This window comes from Pseudonaja textilis, chromosome 1 (assembly GCF_049901715.1).
Source record: "Pseudonaja textilis isolate UNSWEBS1 chromosome 1, rPseTex1.2, whole genome shotgun sequence".
NCBI classification, from domain to species: Eukaryota; Metazoa; Chordata; class Lepidosauria; order Squamata; family Elapidae; genus Pseudonaja; species Pseudonaja textilis.
The window spans coordinates 113,677,896-113,703,440 of NC_141990.1; the positions used below are offsets into that span (position 1 = coordinate 113,677,896).

The following is a 25,545-nucleotide window of genomic DNA, read 5'->3' on the forward strand; positions in this document are numbered from 1 at the left end:
AGCTGTGATTAAGTAGTGTTATATTTCAGAGTGATAAGGTAATCCATATTACTTCTGGGGACCTAAGAAATTAAATCAGAACCTCGTGAGGATTAGGATGTCTGTGTTTTAGGTACTTTCCCACTGTGATTGTTAGGGAAGAATTAATTGAGTCCAGGGAATGTGTCTGCACAAGAAATTATTCTTAAGTTTTTTTATTTTTGTTTTGTTTTGTTGTTTTATTTTTTGTCTTTTTTAGGACATGGAAATAGGAACTGACCTGAAAATTATTAAACTGCAATGCAAATTTCACATCACAAAAGGGTTTGCCTAAGTGATAATATCATTACAGTAAATCAAAAATTAAAAGAAAACCTTCAAGCTTAACAGTAAAGAGGAACAAATTTGTAGAACCAGAATTACTAGATTACAATTTCAATTTCAGGATCACTAACTTGTTAAGCTTTTCAAATAAAGTTATTTGATTTTTATAGGATGTTCTGTTTACTTAGAAACTGCAAGAAGATTACACAGGATGAGTATCTTTTTATTTACAAAGTTGAACATCAGTATCAGTAGTCTGTATCATCTGTACATCAAAATCTTTCCATGGGAATATGTACAGGATAAAATAATGGACAGAAGCAGCATAATTTGAAGAACTGCTTTTAGAGTATCTACCACCAGCAAAATATGAAAACATGACAGCTGAATCTGATAGAAAAGAATTGACTTGATTCATAAAGATAGTTGTCCAGAACTAGAGTTCCTCAGTTCACGTTAAAACAAGTAAAAATATTTCCCTCAAGATTCAGAATTGCAGCTAAGCTTTATTCAACCAATCCATAAGTATTTGCTATCCAAATATAACAGTAGACCGTCATGTTATATAGCAGGGATGATCCATATCTATATTCAAATACTGGATGAACAAATGATGAAAAGCATTTGTAAGTGGCAAGACAAATATACCCAGAAGGGACCAGCCTTTGCTAAGAATATCTTATTTTCATTAATATCTTTTGTAAATCAGGTCTTTTATTACTTTGTTTTCCAGGATGTCCAACTGTCAGATTTCGAAAAAGCAGACACATCTAAACCTTCACCTTTGCTGCACTGCTCATATAACGTCTGAAATTTAAAAAGACAAGACAAATTATTAAATCTTTCCTCTTTACTTTCAAATCCCCCCTTTTTCCCCTATGGAACATTGAGCTTAATCCTTTTTTGTCATCATCTCTAACTAAAACAAATCCTTCATAAATATTTACTCCTCTTCCCACCCAAAGTTTTTATTTTTGCTTCCATTTTTCTTCAGTTCTCTCAGACACTTAGGAGATGATTTTCTGCTATTTTTTTCTAAAACTTCTGCACTAGTGGTGTGTAAATGCCAGTTCAGTATACACACGAGCACACTGAAAGCATATAAAGGGAGTTCCACTGTTATACACATCCTGCTAATAACACAATTTGTAACACAATTCGGTGCAGGCCTTATTTTTCTCTTGTTTTCCACTTAGCATACTTTATTATTCTTCTGGAGGAAAAAAAGAAATAACCATCAAAGAAACCTGGTTGATGTTACAAATGCAGTAAAACACAGAAAAATAATTTTATAATAATATATAAATATATAATATTATAATATATAATTTTATAATAATAATAATAATAATCAGCAGTATCTGCTGATTTACAGTTGAATCTCATTAGTTTACATAGTCTTGGAAAGACACAACTAACTTGAATAAAATAAATTGCAGCTTCTGCTCACACATTTTCCTTATTCTTCCCAACACATATTGCAAATAATCTTCTGGAATTTATTTTGGCCATGGTCAGGAATGGCAGGTTTAATAATTAATAATTTAGGGTATCTTCATACTTTCTTATAAGACTTCTCTACTATTTTAGTAAAAACATAAATTTTAATTAAAATTTTATTTAATTTTTTATTGACAAAGGATTAATGTATTTTTCTGCAATTATTTTCAAAAGAAATTGGAAATCATGTCTATAAATATGAGTCATTAGAAAGCCGCACATTATATATTGCTTATTTTGACCAAACTAAGTAGAAACACATTGTATAATGAAATGTTATTTTATTTCTGTATCTAAACTCAAATAGGCATGATGAAATTTTTCTTTTAAAAAAAAAATCAGGGAAACCCATGAGAAATCAACTGGCTACTTCCACATTTGTAAACTTGTTCATTTAAAAGAGCTTACCTGATATTTCAAAACACACTTAATGAATGAGGTGGAATTCAAGACATTCAGGAATATAACTCTACTCATAATATTGATCCCCTCAAAATTAGAACATAAATTGTAAATACTCCTCCCCCAAGTGACAATTTCTTGGAATAAAATTCAAAGTTTCTCCAATTGTCCACAGCTCGTTTTATCTTTTCTTGCTGTGTTGCACTGGTGGGAAAGAAGGACTCTTTTAGGGTCTTCTGTACAAATACAGGCATTGACCAGGGCCCAAAGAGTCCCTGGTCAGGGCATGAAAAAAGCCCTGGCAGCACCAGTGTGAAAGGTGGCGCAAAGTCTCCCCTAGTACAGTAGTGGCACACAGTGTGGCAGTGGAAAGGGCTGGGAGGTAGGAGCAACTGGACAATAGGTGATCATAAATACAGGTAGGCCCAAGTAAACCTGAATTTTGTTCGTGTGACCATGAAAGTAATGAAACTGCCAGAAATGTGAGGACTGATGATAAGTCTTTGTTTAGCATTGTTGTAATTTTGAACAGTTGCTGAATGAACAGATATTAAGCAAGGACTACTTGCGTAGAAGAGCGTCCCATTTCACCTAACTCAAACTATTGGTTATTGTCTACTTTATAAGAGCCTCAATTTCATCAACAACATAATTCCTTATTATTTACTTACTAACTCTTGAAACTATTTCTTATTACACATTCACCACTCAGTGAACCTATTTCTCTCTCTCCTGAAGAAACTCTGAGCAAGAAATTTATAGTTATAACATGATTTTATTATTTTCATTTTAATTATACTATCAGTGATGTTCCTTATTTACTTACTCTAGCAGCTTTAGAAATAGAGTTAGGAGAATTCAAGCCAATCAGTTGACCAAGAATACGCTTCATTTCTTCTGATGTTCCTTTTGCATTTTGATGTCCTAGGAGAATTTAAAATTAAATTTTGTTTGAGATATATGCCCTATTATTTGATTTTAAGCTGTTTGAAAATGTTGGTACATACCATTTGGTAAACTTAAGGTATACATACATACATACATACATACATACATCTGCAAATATTTTTAAATCACTTTTAAATTTTAGTAAAATAAACACAATAATAATATCTATTTTAAAAGTTGAATTACCTATTTGTGAATTGGACTGTATATGTACATAAGGATGAATCAAAAGTTCAGGGATAGATATTCTTTGCTTAGGATTCCTAATTAAACAATTCTGGAGGGAAAAGACATAAAGATAGGAAATAATTGAAAATGGAACCAATCATGCTAAAGGATATATACATAAAATCAAGAAATATGAAATCAAGAAACCTATTGTGCCTTCCATATTCTGGGATATTTAAACATAATTAAAATCATGACTTGGAAAATTATCTCTAAAGCAGAACTCAGAGCATGAAATCATTATAAAAAAGAGATACAAAATATTACCTTTAAGACATCCAGAAGATCCTTTTCTGCAATATCAGGAAACATTATCTCATAATTAGGGTCAATTATGGCATGAATTTTTGTTATATTGTTTGTTATGTTCTGAAATGGAGTTTTTCCATAAGTCATGCAATATAAAATACAGCCCAATGACCACACATCACTTTTGGGGCTAATCTAAAAAGTAGAAAGAAAAATGGGATCACTCAATCACACCATTATTTTGACGTTCTTAACATAACCGTATCTGATCTAACTGATTATGCCGTAAAGGGGAACCATTTATTTTATACGATCATACATTGTGATTCTGCATACCACTGAAGTGATGTATATTAACATCTGTACTTGTCATTAATTCACAGTCAAATCAATGAACGTGAAAGATAATTAACCAAAAAGTAAACACTGTTTTCAAGGTAAACAATCTAAGTGGCATTAACAGATCAAGTTTTTAGGAATATGATAAAGGAATGCTAAAAATTTGCATCCATGAAATCACAAATTAAATACCAAAGCGGCCGCATTTAAATCTATGTAATTGTATGATCAAACCTCCTTAACAGATTTAGCTGAATTTCAGGGATGACAAAGAATAGGGAAGAGGAGGCAGAGAAAACTGGGCCAGGAAAGCAGAACATCACACTTTAGGAAGTGGTTCTAAATAACTGCAGCAGCAACAGCACAGCATGATGTGAAATCACATGGAGGTGGCAGTAGTTCTACCTCAGAGGTCTCATTCTCGCAGCCCGCGGGCCAATTGCGGCCCGCAGGACAATATCCTGTGGCCCCCACTGTGATATGAAAGTATAATATTAGTGCGTTCTCCATGTGTCGCTAGCTGGCTAAACACTTCTATGTGCGGCCCAGCCACACCCAGACTCTGCCTCCAGCGGCCCCCAGATAAATTGTGTTTGAGACCCCTGTTCTACATCATGCAACTTGCCTAGGTATCAGTAGAAATGTACAGTAAAGATAAGGCCAGGGTGAAGAAATCAGGCACTATCACCCCAATTTAATTTTTGTACTTGAAAACAATATTGTTTGAAGTTGCCATGAGCTAAATTTTGGCATCAAGGAGCAAATAGTTTGAAACAAACATTGGAGGGGGAGGAGTCCCTGTCAATCTTCCTGACATCAAAAAGCAAAGGCAGTTCACTATAGAAGGCCAGGCATGAAAGAACATAAATATGGGGACAAAAGAACGCAATGGCTAATGCCACCCATTGCACTAACCCAAGGTCAGTGGGTGACAAGTTATATACTCTCAGATGCAGATTACATAAGGTCATCATTTGCATAATATTTCAACACAGATGTAATCATTTTGATGTCTTCAACTTGCTGTCGATGCCTATGGGAATAATGCCCCTTCCTCTCTAAGCAAGTTATCTTCTACTGTGTTTCTCCAACAATACTGCCCACCCCAAAACGAAGGCCCGGCACTGTTTTGTGCCCATGCAGTTAAATGAAGGCCTGCCCCCAAAATTTGGGCCTATTTAAGCACATGCCACTTCCCCCCCCCTTCGCTTTCTCTCTCACACTCAAGAAAAGCGAGCAAGAAAGGGAGAAGGGGGGGGGCACTTTTGAACACATCCAGATTTTGAACACATCCAGATTTTCACATTGTCATGATCATCCCCTGCCGTGTGTGTGTGTGTGTGTGTGTGTGTGTGTGTGTGTGTGTGTGTAGGGGGGTGTTTCTGGAAGAGATTAGGGAAAAAGGGGGGTGGATTGGAAGAGATTTTCCCCATGAGAATGGGGAATGCAATGCTTATAGGGTGTGATTTATACAGGCTGCCTCTCCTGTTATCTCTTCAGCCTTGGGGAAACTTGTGGGAAAAGGTTAGATTCACTAAGATTCCATGGTGGATTTTTGACTTTTCCCAATTCGCTTGCTGAGGAGGTGGGAGGTATCCATTCTCCTCTAGCCTCTGCCTTTTCTCTTTGGCTTACAGCTTCCAGAGTTTTCCCAGTCTCCAAATACACACACGTTGGGGGGGGGGGGGGGGGGGCGGCTTCCATCCAATGCAGTGTCTGTGTATTAATTATTGTAATTCTCATGGGGAAAATCTCTTCCAATCCACCCCCCCTTTTCCCTAATCTGTACCAGAAATACACACCCCCCACACACACACACATATCCATCCATGGCAGGGGCTGATCATGACAACATGAAAAGTTCTGGACATGTTCAAAAGTGCCTTCTCCCTTTCTTTTTCTTGCTCGCTTTGGATGAGCGACAACTGTGGCAGGGAAATCAGGGAGCAAAAGAAGCGGCACAGTGGCCAGGCTTTCCAGAGTGGACGATGGCAGGCTACAGGTAGGCAAGCAAGGATGCGTGTGGGGTGCTCCTTACGGCCGCTAAAGAAGCGGCCCATTGGAGAGGCAAGGGTGCGCGCCAAGCCTTATTTTCTGAGAAACACGGTATTAATATTAAATTTCTGCCTGCTTGCAAGATGCTTCTTATTTTAGTAAGCTGTCTTCCACTTGCTTAATATCCATCTAATGTAGCAAAGCATGGAGATGGTCATGCTTCTTTTTTAAGGAATCCATTCAAAAGTTAATGCAACTCTTAAAGCCACAGCAAACCTTTTTTTCTTAGCTCCCGTGGAAGCCTGAAATAGTTGGGCTGCTTTTAGTACTTTTATAGGACAGAAGAAAAGTGCTGCAGTTGTGCAAGGTCCAACTCACTTCTAAATCATTCTTTAAAGCAGTGGTTGCCAACCAGTGGGCCAGGGACCACTGGTGGTCTGCCAGAAAATTTTTGGTGGTCCGCAGAGAAATGTCACCCCCCCAAAGCAATTAATCCTGGCTGCGCAGGAACACAAGGCTGCGCTGCCCACATGGCCTGCAGGAACACAAGGCTTGCATCGCTTGCATTGCAAACAACACGAAGTTGTGAGGGGAGGGGGATAAGGAGGAACTTGCGCCATTCACCCCACGCTCCTCACCTGGCCGCTGGGCTGCTTCATTCTGCTTCTTTCTTCTTCTCCTTTTGGCTGCACACAAGGAAAGCAGCAAAAGCCTTTCTTTCTGTCACCCAAACTCCACCAGAGACTTTGGGACCCTGCAAGGCTCATTTCTGGCGGAGTTTGGGGAGGAAAAGAAAGACTTCTGCTGTTTTCCTTGCATGAAGCCAAAAGTTTCTCTCTCTCTCTCTCTCTCTCTCTCGCCTGGAGACAGAATCCTGTGATCCCAAATAATGAATGAACAATTGATAGGAAAACAGGGTGGGGAATTTTCCTGCAGACTTTTGTTGGAATTTTCCCAAGGTCTCTGGTCCACGGGATTTAAAATTATGAGTTTGGTGGTCCCTGAGGTCCAAAAGGTTGGCAACCCCTGCTTTAAAGAATGCACAACCCTCACAATTTTGTGCTGCATAAATAAATCCCATGGGTTTCAATCAGCAACTGGCCACATTTAAGATGAACTTTTTCTTCCATTTTGTTTCAGAAGGAAAGTTGATAGGAAAAAGGAGTTTGCCTCAGTTTTCTTCTCAAGCTTCTTTATATTTTATTTCTATCTCCTTGTTCAAATAAAGTTTGCTCCAGTTTAGAAAACAATAACATTTTATCCTTTGAACTATAGGAAGAATATATTACCTTTGATCTTGACTTGCCATTTTCTGCACTGGAAGACATATCTTTGATCGCCTCTGGTGGCATGTAATTCATGGTGCCAACCTTTTAACATAAAAAATAGGATTATGTAAATTTAAATAATAGTTGCATTTAAGACTTCTATAACTGATTTAAAATTTAAATTATGTTAGAGATTTAACATAACAAAACTTTTTGGGTTTTGAGAATACTCCAAATCCATGCTACAAATCAAACCTTTTCCCCCTCAAATAGCATGAGAATTTAGCAATTTAATCCCAAAGATCTTATAGGCTTTTGAATGTCTTACTGAACATTTCAATAGAAGACAGACACCTCATAAGAATTTGGCCATTTTAAGTCTAATATATGTTTGGGGATGCTACATAACTATACCCTGCTCTAATATATTTTACATCAAGTCAGGAATCCCTGATAATGGATACTAATATTAGCCATGCTAAAGGATAATTAGGTTCTCTGGTTAAGAATTCGAATAAAATTAAAATCCTAATACACTCTAGATTCAGTAATAACTACACTAATTTAGCTACTGTCATGACAAGAGAAACTTGTTTTACTGAAAAACCAATGCAGTCATACAACCCATTCACGATTGCTTAACCTTAGTTTAAAAGTAGAACAGTTCTACAAATAACAGCACAATGTGTTAGCTTTTAACCATATTGCAGTGATGGGGCAGCAGATACTCCACTTTTAAACCTAAAGGTGGCCATTTAAATATTAAACTCGTTGGATTCTAGCTTCTCATCAGCTTTAATCAGAATAGCCATCCACAGAATAATGAGAGCTAAAGCCACATCTAGAGACCAGATTATTGTTTTATCAATATTTTTAAAACCTCTTAGACAGATGTTTAATACGCTTCATAGTCCTATACATTTACGTATATAGGATTCTCCTGAAAGTTTTCAGCAACAAAGTGAAATAATTGGAACTATAATAGCTAGGACAATTCACTTTTCTCTCTCATTAGAGGTCATTATGAATCCTTCAACCATAATCATTGGAAAAATAAGATTTGACTCTGTCCAAGCATACCAAGGAAGGAAGTAAATGAAACACATAAATGCAGTGTGCATGTTGCTGAATGTTTCCTGATTACAACATGTTCTTATGATACTCCATTTTCAAACAACAGGCAATGATTTAAGATAATTGCTTCTTTTATGTTTAGTCGTTCATAGTTGTCTCACCTGGGAATCTTTAACAATGCTAGTCACATCTGGCTGCATCTGATTTGCAATGCCAAAATCTATTAGTTTTAGCATTCCATCTACTAACAGAAAGTTTGCTGGCTTCAGATCACTATGGACAATACCTGTAAATTAAAATTTGTTCAATTAATTCAAAGTGTGTCAAGAATGATTATTTACCCACATATTAAAACACAAGGTAGAAAAAAATATCAAAATCCTATGTAAAGTATCTAGGTAATCAGGAGTGGAGGGTTTTTGTGTCCTTGATATCACTGGATCTTTTCAGCTATATGATATTGTATAACAACTGATTTAGAAAACTGTCTGGAGACACATGTGCAATTTTGAATTATATTTTTTCCCCCCGAGTTTGCCCACTGCATAAATGACCACATTCCAACATGCCATCTTCTCTATTGATTGCCTCTGAAAACATCTGGAATCCTCAAGTAGTACAGAATATTTCTATTACGATGTGTAATTCCAGCCTTTTATTTTTAGAATTTTAAATAGTCTGTAATTGGAATCTAGCTACTTGAAAGACTGTCTCTGTCTATTTCAACCTGTCCATCACTTAAGATTCATTGCTATGAACTACTTCTCCATGCAGATGTCTTTAGAGGCCGCTGGTAGCAATTCATAAGAAAGCAATTTTGATGGCCTCATCCTGAAGTGGAATTTGCTGCCTCAAGAGCCTATAATCAGCTTCCTTCCTCCTTTGGTTTCTGTGAAAATCGGATTGATTTTAAAAGGGGACTAAAAGCCTTTGGAGTGGTTGGTTGGTATAAAGTTTGTAAAGCTTTTTCCACCCAAATCTTATTTAGCTGACAATTCTAATTAAACATTATTATGGATATATAAATATTTTGCCCGATCCAAGGCATTATTTTAAATGTACTGTTATTGTGATGGTTGTTTTAGTGTTAATATTTGCTGAGTAGGTTGCTGTTTACTTCTAAAATAATTTTATGGGATTGATTTGTAACTATTGAGGGAAATGCTGTTTGGTCTGGTTTTGTACTACCCTTTGGTAAATAATAATGAATAATTAATACAATTAATGATATTAATTATGAAGTTTATAATAACAATAATAATGTATTTAGCAATAGCACTTATATACCGCTCCACAGTGCTTTACAGCCCTCTCAAAGTGGTTTATTACGGAGTCAGCCTATTGCCTTACCTAGTTCAACTGTAGAATAGAGCAATAGCATTTTAAGCATTAAGCAGCTGAGGAGGTTGCTGACTGAGAAATATTTCATACCTGACCTACACCTGCTTTTGGTATTGTTTAAATTATTGTGCCAACAACAATATGTAGCCTGACCGTTCACACATAGCCAGAGGAAAACAACTTTATAGCAAATCTGGCTATTCTCAAAGCAAGATTCCAAGTTTCCCATCCAAAATAAGGCCACCTACCTTATTCTTTAGCTCAATTTGGAAAAGAAGCACATAAATTAAATTTAATTTCACTACAGACCCTTTTTTGATAGCAGCAGTCACTGAATTCTTTTGTAAGGGCTTCTCAGGCTTTCTAGAGTAAAATTACTTATTAGAAATGTGTGTAAGTATATAAGTAATTTGTATCAGGGCTGTTAGAAAAACATGTGCTATCTTCAACGTGTATGTGTATAAATATATCTAACTGAAATGTAGCATTATTTAATATTTAATAATATATTTTTACAATTTTTATTTTTTTCTCACAACTACCTCTGTGAAACCCTTTTTTGTAATCAGAGAAGAGTATGGATTGCTTTTCAGGCAAAATTTCATTCCCATATGCTGACAAACTATTCTTTCTCCCTTCATCTTCTCAGGTAGGATACTGTAGCTTGTTGAAGTGCCTCAAACCCTCCAAGAAACATCTTTATTCTTAATCATCACTTTTCTTTGTTTGCACAGATGAATATTAATGACTAACAATAAATTACAAGTACTTTCTCTTATATCTATCTGTATCTTAAACCCTGGATGGGCAATCTTTTTCATGATAGTACCCAACAATGCCTTTGTAACTAAGGCAAAGTTACAAATACCATACATGTGAGTGAAAGTGGGCTTAACAGGAATTTTTCTTTTTAGAAACTTTTTGAATGTGCCCTTTACTCCTGCCATATCGTGCATCCATTGTCTTGCTGTTTTATTTTCTCTGGCTATTCAGTTGTACTATTTTAACTGTATTCCTTACACTTGTTCCTGAAACTATTCTAAAGAACAGAGTCCAGACATACAAACAGTAGTTACCATGTTGGTGAATTGTATGCACAGCTTCCAGCATGTTTTTCCAGTAACTTTTCCGTTCCCATGGATTAATTGTCTTTTTCTTTTTAAGCCAGCTATTAAGATCAATATTTCCACATTCCATCACCAGATAGATATTCTTCTCACTGATTTCACTAAAATAACACAGTTGCAAAAATAAAAGTTAATCTAAGTGTGCATGGGGAGGCAGAAAGAGGGATTAAACTGATTTTACAAAAGCGTTTACTTACTAGTCATAAAGTCGGATGATCTTATCACTATGCTGCTGAAGTTTGCTTAGGTGAGCAATCTCATTTTTATAGCTTTCTATGATCTGTTGATCTGCTTCTTCTAGATTAACATGTTTGATGGCAAAAAGCTGTTTCTTTTCATCGAGTACTTGAAATACCTTTAAAACCCAATTAAAAAAATAACGATTATTTTTAATATATTGCTATATTTATTCAATATCATTTTATTTTGGACAGATACATCACTTTACTGTGATCATTAACCAGCACAAGGCTATGAATTTCAACATACTGTATAATCAAAAATATTCTATATTTAAAAAACCAACAAACAGAATCCTCAATCATGTATGAAATAATAAATACAACAGGCTTGGCTGAGGTTCATTTTCCATTTAATACACTATATTAAAGCCAATGAACCAGTGTTTTATTTTTCACTGCTTCGCCACTATCTACAATCTTGTTTTGAGTTCTTTTTTTAAGAGCCTTTAAACAGTATATGATTATTCCTGCATTATTTTCAAAGTCTCAAAACTAACTTATTTACGGCATTAAATATATGCATTCTTATCACTAGGAGGGAGAGTCAAGTATTTATCACTGACTCAAGATTATCCACATATTTGCCTATTTCTACTGACTGGAACAATATTAAGGAGAATTAATACCAGTATGTATAACCATTTAGCATTGTTATTGTTGGTTTAAATGCATTTGCCGAAAAAGTATGTCAATTTTTTAATTAAAGTATGAATATACTTTTCAACCAATTTTTTTTAATCAATTTATCTATTTAGAGATCTGAACTTTTTGAGCTCTAAGAAAAAAGTAAAATTCTAGATTGGCTGATGGTAACTGTTTTTGGATTAAAATAGTTTTCAATGACTCACACCTAATAAACTCATAATTAGATGTGTTTCATATGATGTGTTCCAAATAAGCTAGCTTTGAAGGCTGGCCAGAAGTTCCATCTGGTACAGAACCCAGCTAGTAAGCTATTAAGGGTGTGTGTGTAGATAAATAGCATTATGTATGAGTTTGATGATAGAATTTGTATATAGAAATCTCAGCCACTGAAATTTCATAGAGTAATTAGCCTTGCGTACACAGGACTGAAGTTTCAGGACTACATCCAGTGTTATGGTCATTATGGTATGGTCATATTTGGGGCTTTTGTTGATATATACTACCTGTGCATACTCTTAACTGGAGTAGAAGAGTCCAAACCATGTTTTCTAAAATAGGTGTGGCATTTTTTCAAGGAAGTTATGAGCTGCTAGAATTGTCTACTCTGTGGTTAGAAGTATATAATCAAATATAAAAATATATTTTCATGGCTATACACAAGAAACAAGTATCCTTACAACAGAATATTTTAGTACCAAGAATAGTTACTATTTGTTTTCAAATAACAGATAAAATAAGCCCGCAGTTCCAAGCTGTGAATGTGGCACCTTAAGGTGCTACAGTGAACTCCCCAAAGTGCTATGGGATATTTTAAATTTTTGAGATCCATTTGCAATGTCACATTTTTGCAACACCAAGGGTGTGGTGAACTGAGGTGATGTAATCTATTGATATTTTATTCTTCATATACCATCTTAGTCACTTTATTAAAAAAAACACAGGCATATACTACTGTTGCATTGTACGTGCTAATTTTCTGAATTAATGAATAAATTGGCTTCTGCTGACCAAAACAATGAAGTATTGGATAGTGAAGTCTTATGCTGATCTTCTCAAAAGCAGGCACTATTATGCTCAAAGAGACTGCAAGCTTAAATTATTCAATTCTCTGAACCAATTTATAAGTACTATATATTAAAATTAACTAACCATGAGATATTGTATTTGTCGCTAAGATTTACTTTCCTCTTTTCCAAACTGAACCATTAAAATATGGAAATGAGGGGAAAAATACTGTTTATCAAATATTGATGATCTGGAAAGAGTGTACATTTGGATTGATCCCAATTCATTGATCCCAATTAATGGATTTTGCACTTTAGCATTCATATCTTTTTTCTATATTAATCTGAGGGTTTAACTGAATTGTATGATGAATGGTATAATGAATAATTTGGGGATTGAAAAATCATATAATGGAGAAGGGAAGTGTTGTATGTTTATGCTCTTAGCACAGTAAAGGTTTAAAGTAAATGTATGTGATTTATTTCACAACAATTTCTCACAAATAACAGTTTTCATCAAATCAAACAAATTTATATTGCAATATTATCTTACCTTACTAGATCCTCCACTGCCTATTTTTTTTAACACAGAGTACAATTTTCCTTTAACAAGTATGCATTCATTTGATGACACAGAAGCTGAAACCTGAATAAAAAAGTTTGTATGTGAAAAGAAATGTACATTAGAAAGAATCAAAATCTCTGGCTTCATTGCATTTACCATATTTTATTTTTATCATATATATTTTATTTTGTTTTATTGTGATTTGATTGCTGGGAACCACCCAGTCATTGAGTTGGGTGGCATACAGTATGTTTAATGAATTGTTTGTTGTTGTTATTGTTAAAACAAAGGGTAGATGTACAATAAGCAACATGATTTTATGAAGATGTAAATGATAAAATCAAGGAAGGCTCGCTTAGACCTTTTTGTGTCTCTCTTTGTGATTTAAAATTTGGCAGCAAAACAAACATCAGAAGTGTTATTTTCCAGCATTTTAGAAAAGAACAAAATAAATAAAGACAATGTTAGCTTTCAGATTGACTGTAGAATATGCAGATAATCCTCGACTTATGATTGGTCACTTAGCAACCATTCAAACTTACACTGACCCCCCCCCCCAAATCCTTATGACATGGTTTCACAGTTACAACATCCTACCCCAGAGTCACCGTGATTGCATTTTGGACAGTTGGCAACCAGCCCATTTATGACTGTTTGCAGCTCCTTGTGGTCACCTGACCTCAATTTATGCCGGTTTTGCTGGAAACTAGTGTTCACTTCCAGTTTCCTACAAAAACTGTCCCATAGTGAACAACAGGTCACTTAACGATGGCATTCATTTAATGACAGCTGCACTTGTTTAACAACTGCTTCAACAATGGCTGTAAAAATCCGGTTTGGTCACATGGCTTTCTGCTGTACAACCATCACCATTTATGATCATAACTGCAGGGCTCAATTACAGTTGTAACTTGAGAACTACTTGCACATAAATGTATTGATACATGTTTAAAAATCAGTCCTTTGACCACATTAAAAAAAAACAAGCTTCTTGAGAGGCCAAGATTTAAAATCAGTCTCAAAACAGCACTAGCATTACATTCTGATGAAGTCAAAAGAGCAATTGATCTTAAAGCGATTTAGTTTCCAACAATTTATGTACAATTAAGAGAACAAGTTAAAGTAGACAAAAGGACCCTTAGAACTGAACATAAGTCAGCATTTGAAACTGAATTACCTGCAAATTGTGAACATGTAATTGCTAAATGTTTTTACTAAAATTGGAAAATGAACAATTTAAAAAGTGTATGATATAATATACAGATGGATTAATGAGAAAATATGTGATTGTAAAAAATATTTTTTATAAAATAATGAATCGCTGGTATGACACCAGAAAAATGATTTAGGATATAGAAAGATGCTTCAAACTTTTGGAAAGGTGGAAAACATGTAGGGTTGTTTTATCATGCCTGTGGACTTCTAAAAATCTAGAAAAAATGGTTTCAAATAGATACAATGATACAAAGAATAATATTCAATTAAAACCACAACTTTTTTGTTGGGACTAATGAATACCAAACTAGAAAAGGCCTATGAAAGATGATTTTTGCATATGGTATCTGCAGCAAGATTATTATATGTGCAAAGAATGAAAGACTCTGAAATACCCACAATGGAGGAATGGTTGAAGATGATAAAATTTGCAGATGGCAAAACTGACTTGCTTGATTAGGGAAAAGACAAGTACATTTGTCAGTGACAAATCAGAAAAAAATAAGAATTTGTGATTTATGTGTTTGACAATTAGAAAGGATAGAATATGGAAAGAAGGAAACCACAGTGTAATTTATACATAGGATAAAATACAATTGCATTTTATTGCATTCATAACTGCAATAAAGAAGATTGGAAGCTGCTTTTTATATTTATTTTCCTTCTTACTCATTCACTAACTTACTTTCTTATTCTTTTGTTTGTTAATTATTCATTTTTCTTTTTTTCTACAAATTTGTATTGTTTTACTCAATACAAATTAAATTTAAAAGAGTTAATGTTACTCTGAAATCACTAGCAAAATTCTTAACCCCTTCTTGCTCAAATGAATGAAAAATTATTCAGAAATCAACACTTCTTTTGCACTGTCTTATACAATTTAGAAATAGTTGATACCTGCAATCCACTCTGTAGATGGAATGGAGTTGTTGGAGTACAATGTTGCAAATATGAAAAATGGTTATATGGTGTAGTTGCCTTATCCATAGGAAGAAAATTATTTCTTACAACTGGAGTACTGAAACAGGAAGAAAAAATATAATTATAATCCATGCACAAAATACTGTATTCCTAACAATCATATTTGCAAATAATGAACAACCTGGGGTGTCTGATCTGAGCACCAAGACTTGAAGGTATAAAGTTTTTTATTGGACTACTGTGGAGTATATGCCATTTCAGTATTTTAAGAAGTAAGTTAGGCCAACATGACATAACTTTCCAGAATTACCTTTTCACTTTCAACTTCACATGAATCCCTCAGAACATATTTCAACTCTTCATTCACATGTCTGTTTTCTTATGATGGCTTAAACTGTCCAAAAGCAAATTTAAATAACCTATAAACAAATCTGAATGTTAAAAAAAACCAGCCTCAAATGAAATTACCAGGCCATATAATCATGAACCATGTTGTTCCGAGGTGTTCCACCAACAAAAGCTTGACTCTTTCTCTCTGAAGCAGTCTCTGGTGAAATGGTACGTGAAACTTGCTCTGACGGTGAACATCTTTTAGGAACTGGAAAGGCAGCATGTTCAAAACTTGAGTTTTTTCCCTGCAAAATGAGGAAGACTATTATATGTTTGGTTCTTAAGAAGAACATAGTATATATCCACTTCCATTGATTCATAGTTGACAATATAAATTGAACTGGAAAGCAGAAATGGATAATATTACTTACTACAGTGAGTACAACTATCTTAACACTTTTGGGGGGAAACAAGTCATTGGAGAAATCATAGGGATGGAAAGGGCCTTGGAGATCTTCTAGTCCAACCCTCCTAAGGTAGGAGTCCTTACTTCATCCCAGACAGATGGTTGTCCACTCTTTTCTTGAAAACCCCCAGTGATGGAAGCAAAAGTAAATTGAAATCACAGCTTTATTTTGCTTTCTAGATGATTAAATGCATTTTTATGACTTCAACAAACAAGGTTCAAATAAACATGGGCTTGTGTAATATGCCATCCAAGCCAATCCACTTGATTTTTTTTCCCCCAGAATACAAAAAGGTTACACTTTCAGTTTTGCAAATCTAATCAGAATGTGGCATAATTTTCATTCTGGCTATATTTTTTCTGCTGACATTTCTGTGAATGCTTGGCTGTAATAATCAATCAATCTATCCAGTAAGCTTGTATCAGTTTGAAAAGCACATGTTCTCCATTTTGAGTAGAAACTCAACCAATCTTCAGGCTTATTAGCAGTCATCATAATCAGAGTAACAGCTCCAGAATTATCCATTGTATAGCTTTACTTAAAACTATTTAATTGTGTTTCTAGTAAGCATGTTTTTATAAGGAACAAGGACTTCCCTAGTGGGAAAGGTATGTAAAAGGGCAAAAGAAAAAAATGTTTTTTTTTCCTACAAAGGATGCTGCTGTAGACTAAAAACTATGGTTTAACATCTATTTCTAACAAACATATTGTTTATTAAAGTAGAGGGTAAATTTAGTTTTTAGCCTACAGCAACTTCCTTTGTAGGAGAAATCTTTCTTTTTCTTCCCAATGTTTTTTCTGCAAGTCAAAGGTCCACTTATTTGGGCCAATCAGGTGTTGATGCATTGGTTATGACAGGAATTGACTGATCAGTTTGTCCTTTGAGCCTAATATGGGCTGAGAGAGAATGAATGAATCAAAGTCACCTAGCCAATTTTCAAGCCTAAGGCGAGACTTGAAGAGAGTCCTCTGTTTTCTAACACATATGGAATGTTGACACATGATGAACACCTTCACAAAATGTGTTGCTGCTATGGTTACCATGATCAATCACAAAACAGCCATTTATCAGAAGGTGGGCTGTAATTTTTCTCTCAGATGCTCTCTGTCATCTTAGTGCCTACTTGAGTATGCCTATGTATAAATGTGACACTAACAGCTGGTATTTTCCAGATTCCTCTTTACTTTTCTTGATACTATTTAATAATAGTAATAATTTATCAAATGTGTATGCTGGTTGACTTACAATGATTCTGGGTGGCTCACAATAATCAAAAAAAAAAAAATTAACATAAAGTCAGGATAAAAATCAAGTGGAACAAGGAGTCTGGTGGGAATAAATGAGGTATCAGGGATCATACTAATCCCAGGCACTAGACTGCCTACTCTCACTCTAGAGTAATGAGGTTTTTTCCTGGACAGCAAAAGATGGGGTCAAATTAAAAAGACACAAAACTTCATTATATTACAAATTGCAGCAAATGCACAATCTCAAAAGCCGGGTAGCTCAGGATCAATTTTTACATTGACTAAATTAATAATTTGTATTAACAGATTTACCTCTGAGTTTCTTTTATACTGTGTTTCAAAGTGGGGCCATTTATTTTTAGATGCAAGACAATTTAATTTGAACTGCTCCTGCTCCTTTTGGTAACTTGCAAGAGAAAGAAGGGGCTGCTGTTGTCCTTCCGGACAGGAGGATTCTATTGTTCTTGGTTCCTCCTGCAGTATCTCAGTTTCTGAAACAAATAATCTAGTTATTAAAATGAATCTAGTTATTAAATGAAATTCCAGTTGGATATCTAAATAAAACAGCCAGTCAAGAAAAGGACAAATCATGTAGAAAATAAAATGTTGTTAAAAGTAATCTATTTGTCAATTTCCATTGTTTTCTACGGCTGAAACACCTAAAAAGATTTGAAAAGCAAAATGGAATGCATGAATTCCTTCGAATTTTGCTTCAGCAGAACATAGCCAGTTCAGAATATTTAAACAGAACAATCCAGGTACAGGTCATCCTCAATTTACAACTTAGTTAATGACCATTTGAAGTTACGGTAGCTCAGAAAGAGTGCTTTACAGTCTCTTTACACTTCTAGCTGTCATAAAATATTGTACCACCACCCCGATGGTCACCTAATCGTGATCAGGGTGCTTGGCAACCTGTTTACACTTACAACCGGTTGCTAAGTGCCCCACAATCATGGGATCATGATTTGCAATCTTCTCTGTTGGCTTCCCCAGAAAGTCAATAGGGAAGTTGGCAGGGAAAGTTGCAAGCTACTGCCACCTTGCCGAATGATTCTCCCCTTTCCCCTCCTCTCCGTGCACAGAGGGTCAGAAATCCTTCATCAGGATGCAGAAGTGAAGCTAGGATTTTTACAATCCCTGCTTCATTTCTCCAGCCCAGCACAGGAATTCCCTTCTGTGGATGAAAAGGAGAGGATCTTGAAGATCTCGGTTTCATTTCTGCAGCCTGTTGCAAGGGTTCTCTTCCGTGCACAGAGGGGAACTGCCTGCCCTCCTTACCAATTATGGCTGTCAGTCACGGGCTACCTGTAGTTTTTGGCGAAATCAGTAAGAACCTATATTACTATATTTTGATTTGACTCAACCAGTAGTTTCCTCTTTTTCCTCTTTCTATAATTCATAAAGAAGATTGTGCTGTCTATTTCTATGTTCTATTTGAGTATAGAAATCTATGCATGCCAACTTAATTGCCCACAGAAAACATATCTTAAACAAGCAAAGGATTTTGCTTCTTTTTCAGAATTAAATTTTCAATACAAAATCAAGTTTGACACCCAATATTCAAGGTATAAATCATAAGCCTTTGCAGTTCCTTGTATTCAAAGGGAAGGAGTTACTTTGGAGCATATGGAGACAGTTAAGAAGCACCTTTCGAACTCCTTAAAGCAGCTGCATCTTTACTCAGGCTATGCTCCACAGATGCATTGAAATCCCACCTTATTGCTTTTGAACCCAGAGACTGAACAGTGCTAATAAATTATAAAAATTACTAAGTTATCATAACTCCACATCCATTAAAACAAACCTCTTTTTTTAACGCAAACAGGATCATTTTTCTCCTTTAACGTAAGAGTTGAATTCATAGCAACTTCTGAATTCTCTTCGTCGGAGTGTATAAGATTTCTAATTGGCAAAGGCTAAATAAAGGAGGAAGAAAAATAAGGCTCCAGTTAATGGCTACATGACCACTCACTCCTTTCCCCATTTCCACTTGGTCCAAAATCCACAGATGAAAATGTGCAGCATATCAAGGGGGGCTGAACAGGGGTGGGATTCCACCGGTGTAACAACCAGTTCGGACAAATGGACGCTCTCTCTGCGCACACACTCCACGTTTAGAAAAGCTCTAATGCTTACCTTCAAGAGCAGTCCCTGTGAATAAAATGGGAAACTGCTCTGCCGTGCAAATCAGCTGTGCTATAAATAAAGGGAATAAAACATAGGAAAGAGCAGGGGCGGGCGGGTCCACATGCTTGTCGCAGCGAACCGGTTCGCTGCCAGCTGATCTTTGGAGCAGGGGGTTCACCTGAAACTCTCTAAACCAGGGGTGTCCAACCTTGGCAACTTTAAGACTTGTGGACTTCAACTCCCAGAATTCCTCAGCCAGCTTGAGGAATTCTGGGAGTTGAAGTCCACAAGTCTTAAAGTTGCCAAGGTTGGACACCCCTGGTCTAAACCAATAGAATCCCACCCCCCTGAGTCTGAACCATGTTAAGCAGGTGTACCCTTCAAAGAAAATATATGGCACTGAAAACAGTTTCCCAATCTCCCCCTCTGTGCAAGTTACTACCGGCCTACCGATTTTAAAGGCTTTACGGAACAATGCAGAATGAGACACAGAGGTTACTGGCAAAATCTCTCCTGAAAAACTTTACAGCATGAGAATCCAGTGTCGTCTAAATCTAATGAGTAGAAATTTCAAGCCTGTCATAAATATTCCGTTTCCCGTCACAGTATATCACTTGAAGGTTCGGTTCAGATGTTCTTATTTTATCAACTGCCGTGTTGTTAAGGCTGAATGTCTAACATTTGCTTTTGGATTGCATTCATGGGAAAAGATGGAGGGAAGAAGGTACAGTTCACCCACATTTGTCCACATCAACTGCTTTACTTTAATTTTATTTTGCAAGGTATCACTGAATTGTTTCAGTGACTATGTTTTAAAAACAGGGAAAAACGACTTAAATTCAAAGCTAAGAATACAGGTAGCGCTCAACATACGACCCTTTATTTAGAGATTGTTGAAAGTTATATCAGCTTTGAAAAAAAAAAACGACTTATGACCGTTTGTTCACCATGATAACCATTGCAGAATCCCCATGGTCACATGATCAAAACTGGGGTTGCTTGAATACTGCATGTATTTACCACAGTTGCACTGTTCTGAGGTTATGTGATCCCAGCTAGCTTCCCGAAAAGCAAACTCAATGAGGAAAGCCGGATTCGCTTAATGACCAAATGATTCACTTTAACAATTGCATGACTGGTTTAACAACTGCAGTGATTGGCCTAACAATCATGGCAAAAAAAAGTTGTAAAATGAGGCACAACTCACTTAACAACTGTCTTGCTTAGCAATGGAAATTTTGGGCTTTCATGTGGATTATAAGTCGAGGATTACCTGCAACTCATCAGACTAGGAAGATTTAGTATCCTATTTCCTAATAGTAAGCAATTTTTGACTTATATACTGTTTCAGTGCTTTACAGCCTTCTCTAAGTGGTTTACAGAATCAGCGTATTGCCCACAACAATCTGGATTCTCATTTTACCAACCTCGGAAGGATGGAAGGCCGAGTCATCTTACAACAGGACCTGTTTATATAACAGGATTATCTTCTTCATTTGAATATCATCCCAAAATCTGCTTAGGAAAGTTCCTCCCACTCTATAGAGTCAGTATAGCTCTGTTACCAAATCCCTATTTTTTTTTTCCTATGAGAGCCAGTTTAGTGTAGTTGTTAAGGCATCAGGCTAGAAATCAGGAGAAGGTAAGTTCTAGTCTTGCTTTAGGCACAAAGCCAGTTGGTTGACCCTGGGCCAGTCACTTTCTCTCACCCCTAGTAAGGAGGCAATGGCAAACCTTGCCAAGAAAATTGCAGAGACTTGTCTAGGCAGACTCCAAGAATCAAACACGACAGAATGGAGAAAAATAAATGGTCTATATATACTGTACACAGAATGGAGATCTCCAACTGTGGGCTGACCGGCCTGCCCTCAGCCAAGGGTGGCTGAAGCAGAGATCTTCATTTGCAGTGCAAGTCACATTTAACAAGTACTCTAGCTAGAACAGTGATGGCTAACCTTTTCTGCACCAAGTGCCCAAAGCACTCGCACATCCCTAAAATGCAACTTGTGTGTGCCCCACGCATGCGCCCTGCCCCCCGCATATGTGCCCTGCCGCCATATGCCCCCACACATGTATGCATGCGCCCCACTCCTGTGCATGCACATGTGACCCCCGTGCGTGCACCCCACCCTCTGCACATGTGCGTGACCCCCACATGTGCATCCCACCCCCACGCACCCCATGCCCCACGCACATGCGCAGCAGAGACCCGAAGAACAGCTGGTCAGCAGGAGGCATGTGCACATATGCACAATGGAGCTGAACTGGGGCGATGGCTCGCCTGCCCAGAGAGGGCTCTGTGCGCCATTTCTGGCACGCGCACCATAGGTTTGCCATCATGGAGCTAGAACATCTGCAAGGGAGACTTTCCTTCAATTACCATTCTATTTTCTTTGGTAAAGAGAAGAGGCAGTTGATTATTATCAAGGCCCATATTTGCTAGACATTTTATTTGGAGCATTGCAAGCACAGCTCTGCTAGTTTCTCTGCAGTATCAAATGTCCCAATTGGTGCTACACAGAAAAAAAAATTATCTGTGTGAGAGATAGCAGCAGGAAACCCTTTCCCCGTGTTCCTGGATGGAGAAAGGACATCAAGAAGCAGATTTTCCCTCCGGGATTAGAACTCTGATATTCCCCTCGCCCCCCCAGTCTCTTATTTGTGTCAGTAACTTCTAGATGCAGTTCCCCACAATTTACAAAATCAAACTCCATTTCTCTTATTCCTCCTCCTACAATTTATAAATGACAACAACAGACATGAAACAGAGTATTCTATTACCTTCAAGTCTCTGGGCAGATAAGGACCACTTTGGTTAGGTTTTGATTCAGGTTGGATCAGATTGGTTCCAGATGTTTGCCTAGTTTTCCACAATATTAAAATTTAGTTACAAGATTCCAGACATAGAAGCAACAACACTCAAAAAGAACAAGAACAAGCTAATATAACTATTTAAGAAACAAGATATTTACACTGTCTCAATTTGGCACCTTTTCTTGTTAAATAAACTCAAACACTTTAAAATAAATAGACTTCAATAGAAATTTTCCAAGCCCTGTGGCCTTGGGTTTGTCTATACAGTCCTTTCTGCCCTTTCACAATGCAAATTCGAAATTGTCTTTTAGAAGCAAATGAGTTTGAAACATTACTGTATAATAGGAATGAACAGCTTGTGTCCCAGAATTGTACTTACATCTAAGCACATTTTTTAAAGCTATTCAGAGGTCTGGAAAGTTACCTGCTCCTTCCCTGTCTACTACAAGTGGGAAAGAAACAGGAAAAACAGACCTGATTGTTCTGTTATTTTATCTTACTCACCACAGGCATTTAACCCGATACATTATCCCAAAGAAAACTAAATTGCTCCTTACATGCACATCTATCATACGATTCCCTTCCAGGATAAGTAATGTTATACAAGCCACAAAAAGGAGTAAGAAATAATAAGCCAAAAAATTAGAAAGCATGAGAGGAAAAGAAATTAAAAATAAATCTATTACATTCTTCCTCTTCCACAAACACATATGTAACTAACTTTGCAGATATCTAAACATCTATTATTTATTATTTTTTTATTCCGCCTTATTTCATCTACAACTCAAGGTGGTGAACATACCATAATACTCCTCCTTCCTCATTTTCCCCATAAGATGAGTTGGGCTAAGAGAAAGTGACTGGCTGTTTTTTCTTTCATTCCTTTATTAATTCATTCTCTTTACCCTTCAGTTCAAGGCCAAATCTTCCATGTGGCCTGGTCATCACCAGAGAGGTCCACAGATATTTGGCTTCTGCTGCCCATCAATTATTCGGTCATTCAGGACTTTTCAAGTAACAGTTAGTAAAAGAAGGGTGTAGATTAAATTACTGGCCTTCATTTTGTCATTTTGGAGCTAGTATGCCACAAATGCAACCTAGCTTGTTCATGCTATTCTGTACAACGTAGGAATTCTAGTCTGGAGACTACCTTCCAAGCCAACATACTGAAGGCTGTCATTTCAACTTCAAGATATACATAGGATACTCTTTCCTGTCAAAATCCCAAAAGCCTTCTCTGTAGCCAGTTTAATTGTTCCATACCTCTTTGCAACAGTAGGAATTTCCACTTTCAGTGATTCATTTGCATTACTCTCATTTTCATTTCTTAATTGAAGAGGAACTCTCCCAAACATATATTTCTAAATAATAAAATACAATGGAACTAATCAGATGGAAACAAATAAATAAATAAATATAACAGAAGCATAAAGAATATGTTGTATTTGCGGGATATTTATAGAAACAAAAAGCTTTCTACCTGATTAGACTTATTTAACTGTGTTAATGGTTTGAGTCCACCAAAAACTAATTCAGTTTCTCTTGAGGGATCATTTTTCTCTCTAAAATGAAAATATGAGACATGCGGTTGTATCAAGGTAACTGAAGCAAGAACAAAAATAATACTGTGTAATATTTTAATCCACTTACCCTGGGAAAAAATTGGACATACTGGTAGTGATCTCATTAAAATCAGTATTTTTTTTCTTATTCTGCAAGTTTCCAGTTATATTGTGGAAGTTTGGTCCTGTAAATATGCAATTTATTGATACAAAATTAAAATATTTTAGCCAATCTCTGCTAAATACTGTACATTTAAACATTACAATAGAATTCACAATATTTCAGAACACATGTTTAATATTTTATCATAGCACTATGAAGAACTTTAAGAAGTTTACTCATCTTTTTCTAGCAAGTAAGGCATGTTGGATAACATTTTAGGATTTGAATTAATGTCACATGATTCATAACTAATCATACACTTAGATCACTCTAAATCAATTGACATTATCCTCATTCTTCTAAAATTCATATTGCCCGTTAGAGCTATGCAGTGATGAGATTCAAAGGGCAAAATGCTGACATCTAGCCAAATAAAAATATCCAGTGCTTGGGAGCAAGCTTTCAATGCTTCCATACTTCTTTCTTACTCTTTCCCCTTATTAAAATAATTTTAAAAACGATGCAGAAGAGTACAGAAAATAAGGAAAAATAAACATATTTATCTATTCATTTATTAAATATATCCCCAACCCAACTCCCAGTAACTCTGGACAATTTATAAAATGCTAAAAGGAATTTAAAGTTGAAGATTCTGGATGGTCTTCAAGGGCAGCCCTACAGCCCTTGAGATGTCTAAGACATGAATAATTGATAGAAGGCTAACTGATAGAAGAAAGCACAACTGACATACTACATGAAGCTGCAAAGGTCTTCTTGGCTACAGTTGCTACCTACTCATCAAGCAGGAGCTGAGTGTCCAGTGAGATCTCCAAATGGTACCTCAAACTTAAATGGTACCTCCAGGCATTGGAATATACCTCGACAGCCTCACTTGGCCAGCCCCAAAGTTGAAAGATACAATTGGTATTCATATAGATATCTGGGATCTCATACTCAGCGGTGGGCTCCTCAGGAGAGAAAAAAATACCAGGAACAATTTACTGAAGTGACTTGCAACTTTCTCTGCCAACATTCCGACTGACTTTGTGGGAAGCCAGCAGGGAAAGTCACAACTGGCGATGTGATCTGGCTGGCTGTGATATCATAATTACGAGCCAGACACCAGAACATCCGGTTTGTGATCATGTGACCATAGGGATGCTGCAATAGCCAAAACTTTGATTGGTTCTATGTCTATTTTTTCAACTGCTGTCCTAACTTCACTGAACGTACAGACATAAACCAAGGACCACTTGTATAGATTTTTCTTAAGCAAAATTCCCCCTATCTATAATTGATAGGTTTCTGAATATTAAACATCCGGCTTAATTAGAGTTAACCAAGTCACAAGCATTATAGGCCTTAAAATGAAAGCTGGAATTATGATTGATATATTTGAATGAATAAATTAAAATTGTGAGCCATTTTTTTCAAAAATAAAACAATTATTTTCTAAATAGCTATAGTATATATTAAGTGTTTAATTTCCCAGTGAAGTGAACTTCAAACTTTAAGCTTATATGAA

At 36.2% G+C, this 25,545-nt stretch overlaps 1 protein-coding gene across 2 annotated transcripts in view; it reads right to left on the minus strand.

Moving 5' to 3' along the window:
* Window positions 1-236: 236 nt before the first annotated feature.
* TTK (TTK protein kinase) overlaps window positions 237-25,545 on the minus strand; it is a 43,176-nt gene continuing 17,867 nt past the window's right edge. For both annotated transcript variants that reach the window (XM_087914943.1, XM_087914942.1), the window contains exons 6-22: window positions 24,006-24,102; window positions 23,836-23,917; window positions 23,619-23,716; window positions 22,323-22,401; window positions 19,219-19,330; window positions 17,724-17,902; window positions 15,835-16,001; window positions 15,343-15,463; window positions 13,219-13,311; window positions 10,972-11,129; window positions 10,724-10,875; window positions 8,468-8,592; window positions 7,254-7,334; window positions 3,649-3,825; window positions 3,340-3,430; window positions 3,032-3,129; window positions 237-1,110 (exon numbers count right to left, since the gene is read on the minus strand). In XM_087914943.1, the coding sequence (XP_087771069.1) occupies window positions 1,021-1,110; window positions 3,032-3,129; window positions 3,340-3,430; window positions 3,649-3,825; window positions 7,254-7,334; window positions 8,468-8,592; window positions 10,724-10,875; window positions 10,972-11,129; window positions 13,219-13,311; window positions 15,343-15,463; window positions 15,835-16,001; window positions 17,724-17,902; window positions 19,219-19,330; window positions 22,323-22,401; window positions 23,619-23,716; window positions 23,836-23,917; window positions 24,006-24,102 (2,000 nt within the window). In that variant the 3' untranslated portion in view covers window positions 237-1,020. The remainder of the gene's footprint in view (window positions 1,111-3,031; window positions 3,130-3,339; window positions 3,431-3,648; window positions 3,826-7,253; window positions 7,335-8,467; window positions 8,593-10,723; window positions 10,876-10,971; window positions 11,130-13,218; window positions 13,312-15,342; window positions 15,464-15,834; window positions 16,002-17,723; window positions 17,903-19,218; window positions 19,331-22,322; window positions 22,402-23,618; window positions 23,717-23,835; window positions 23,918-24,005; window positions 24,103-25,545) is intronic.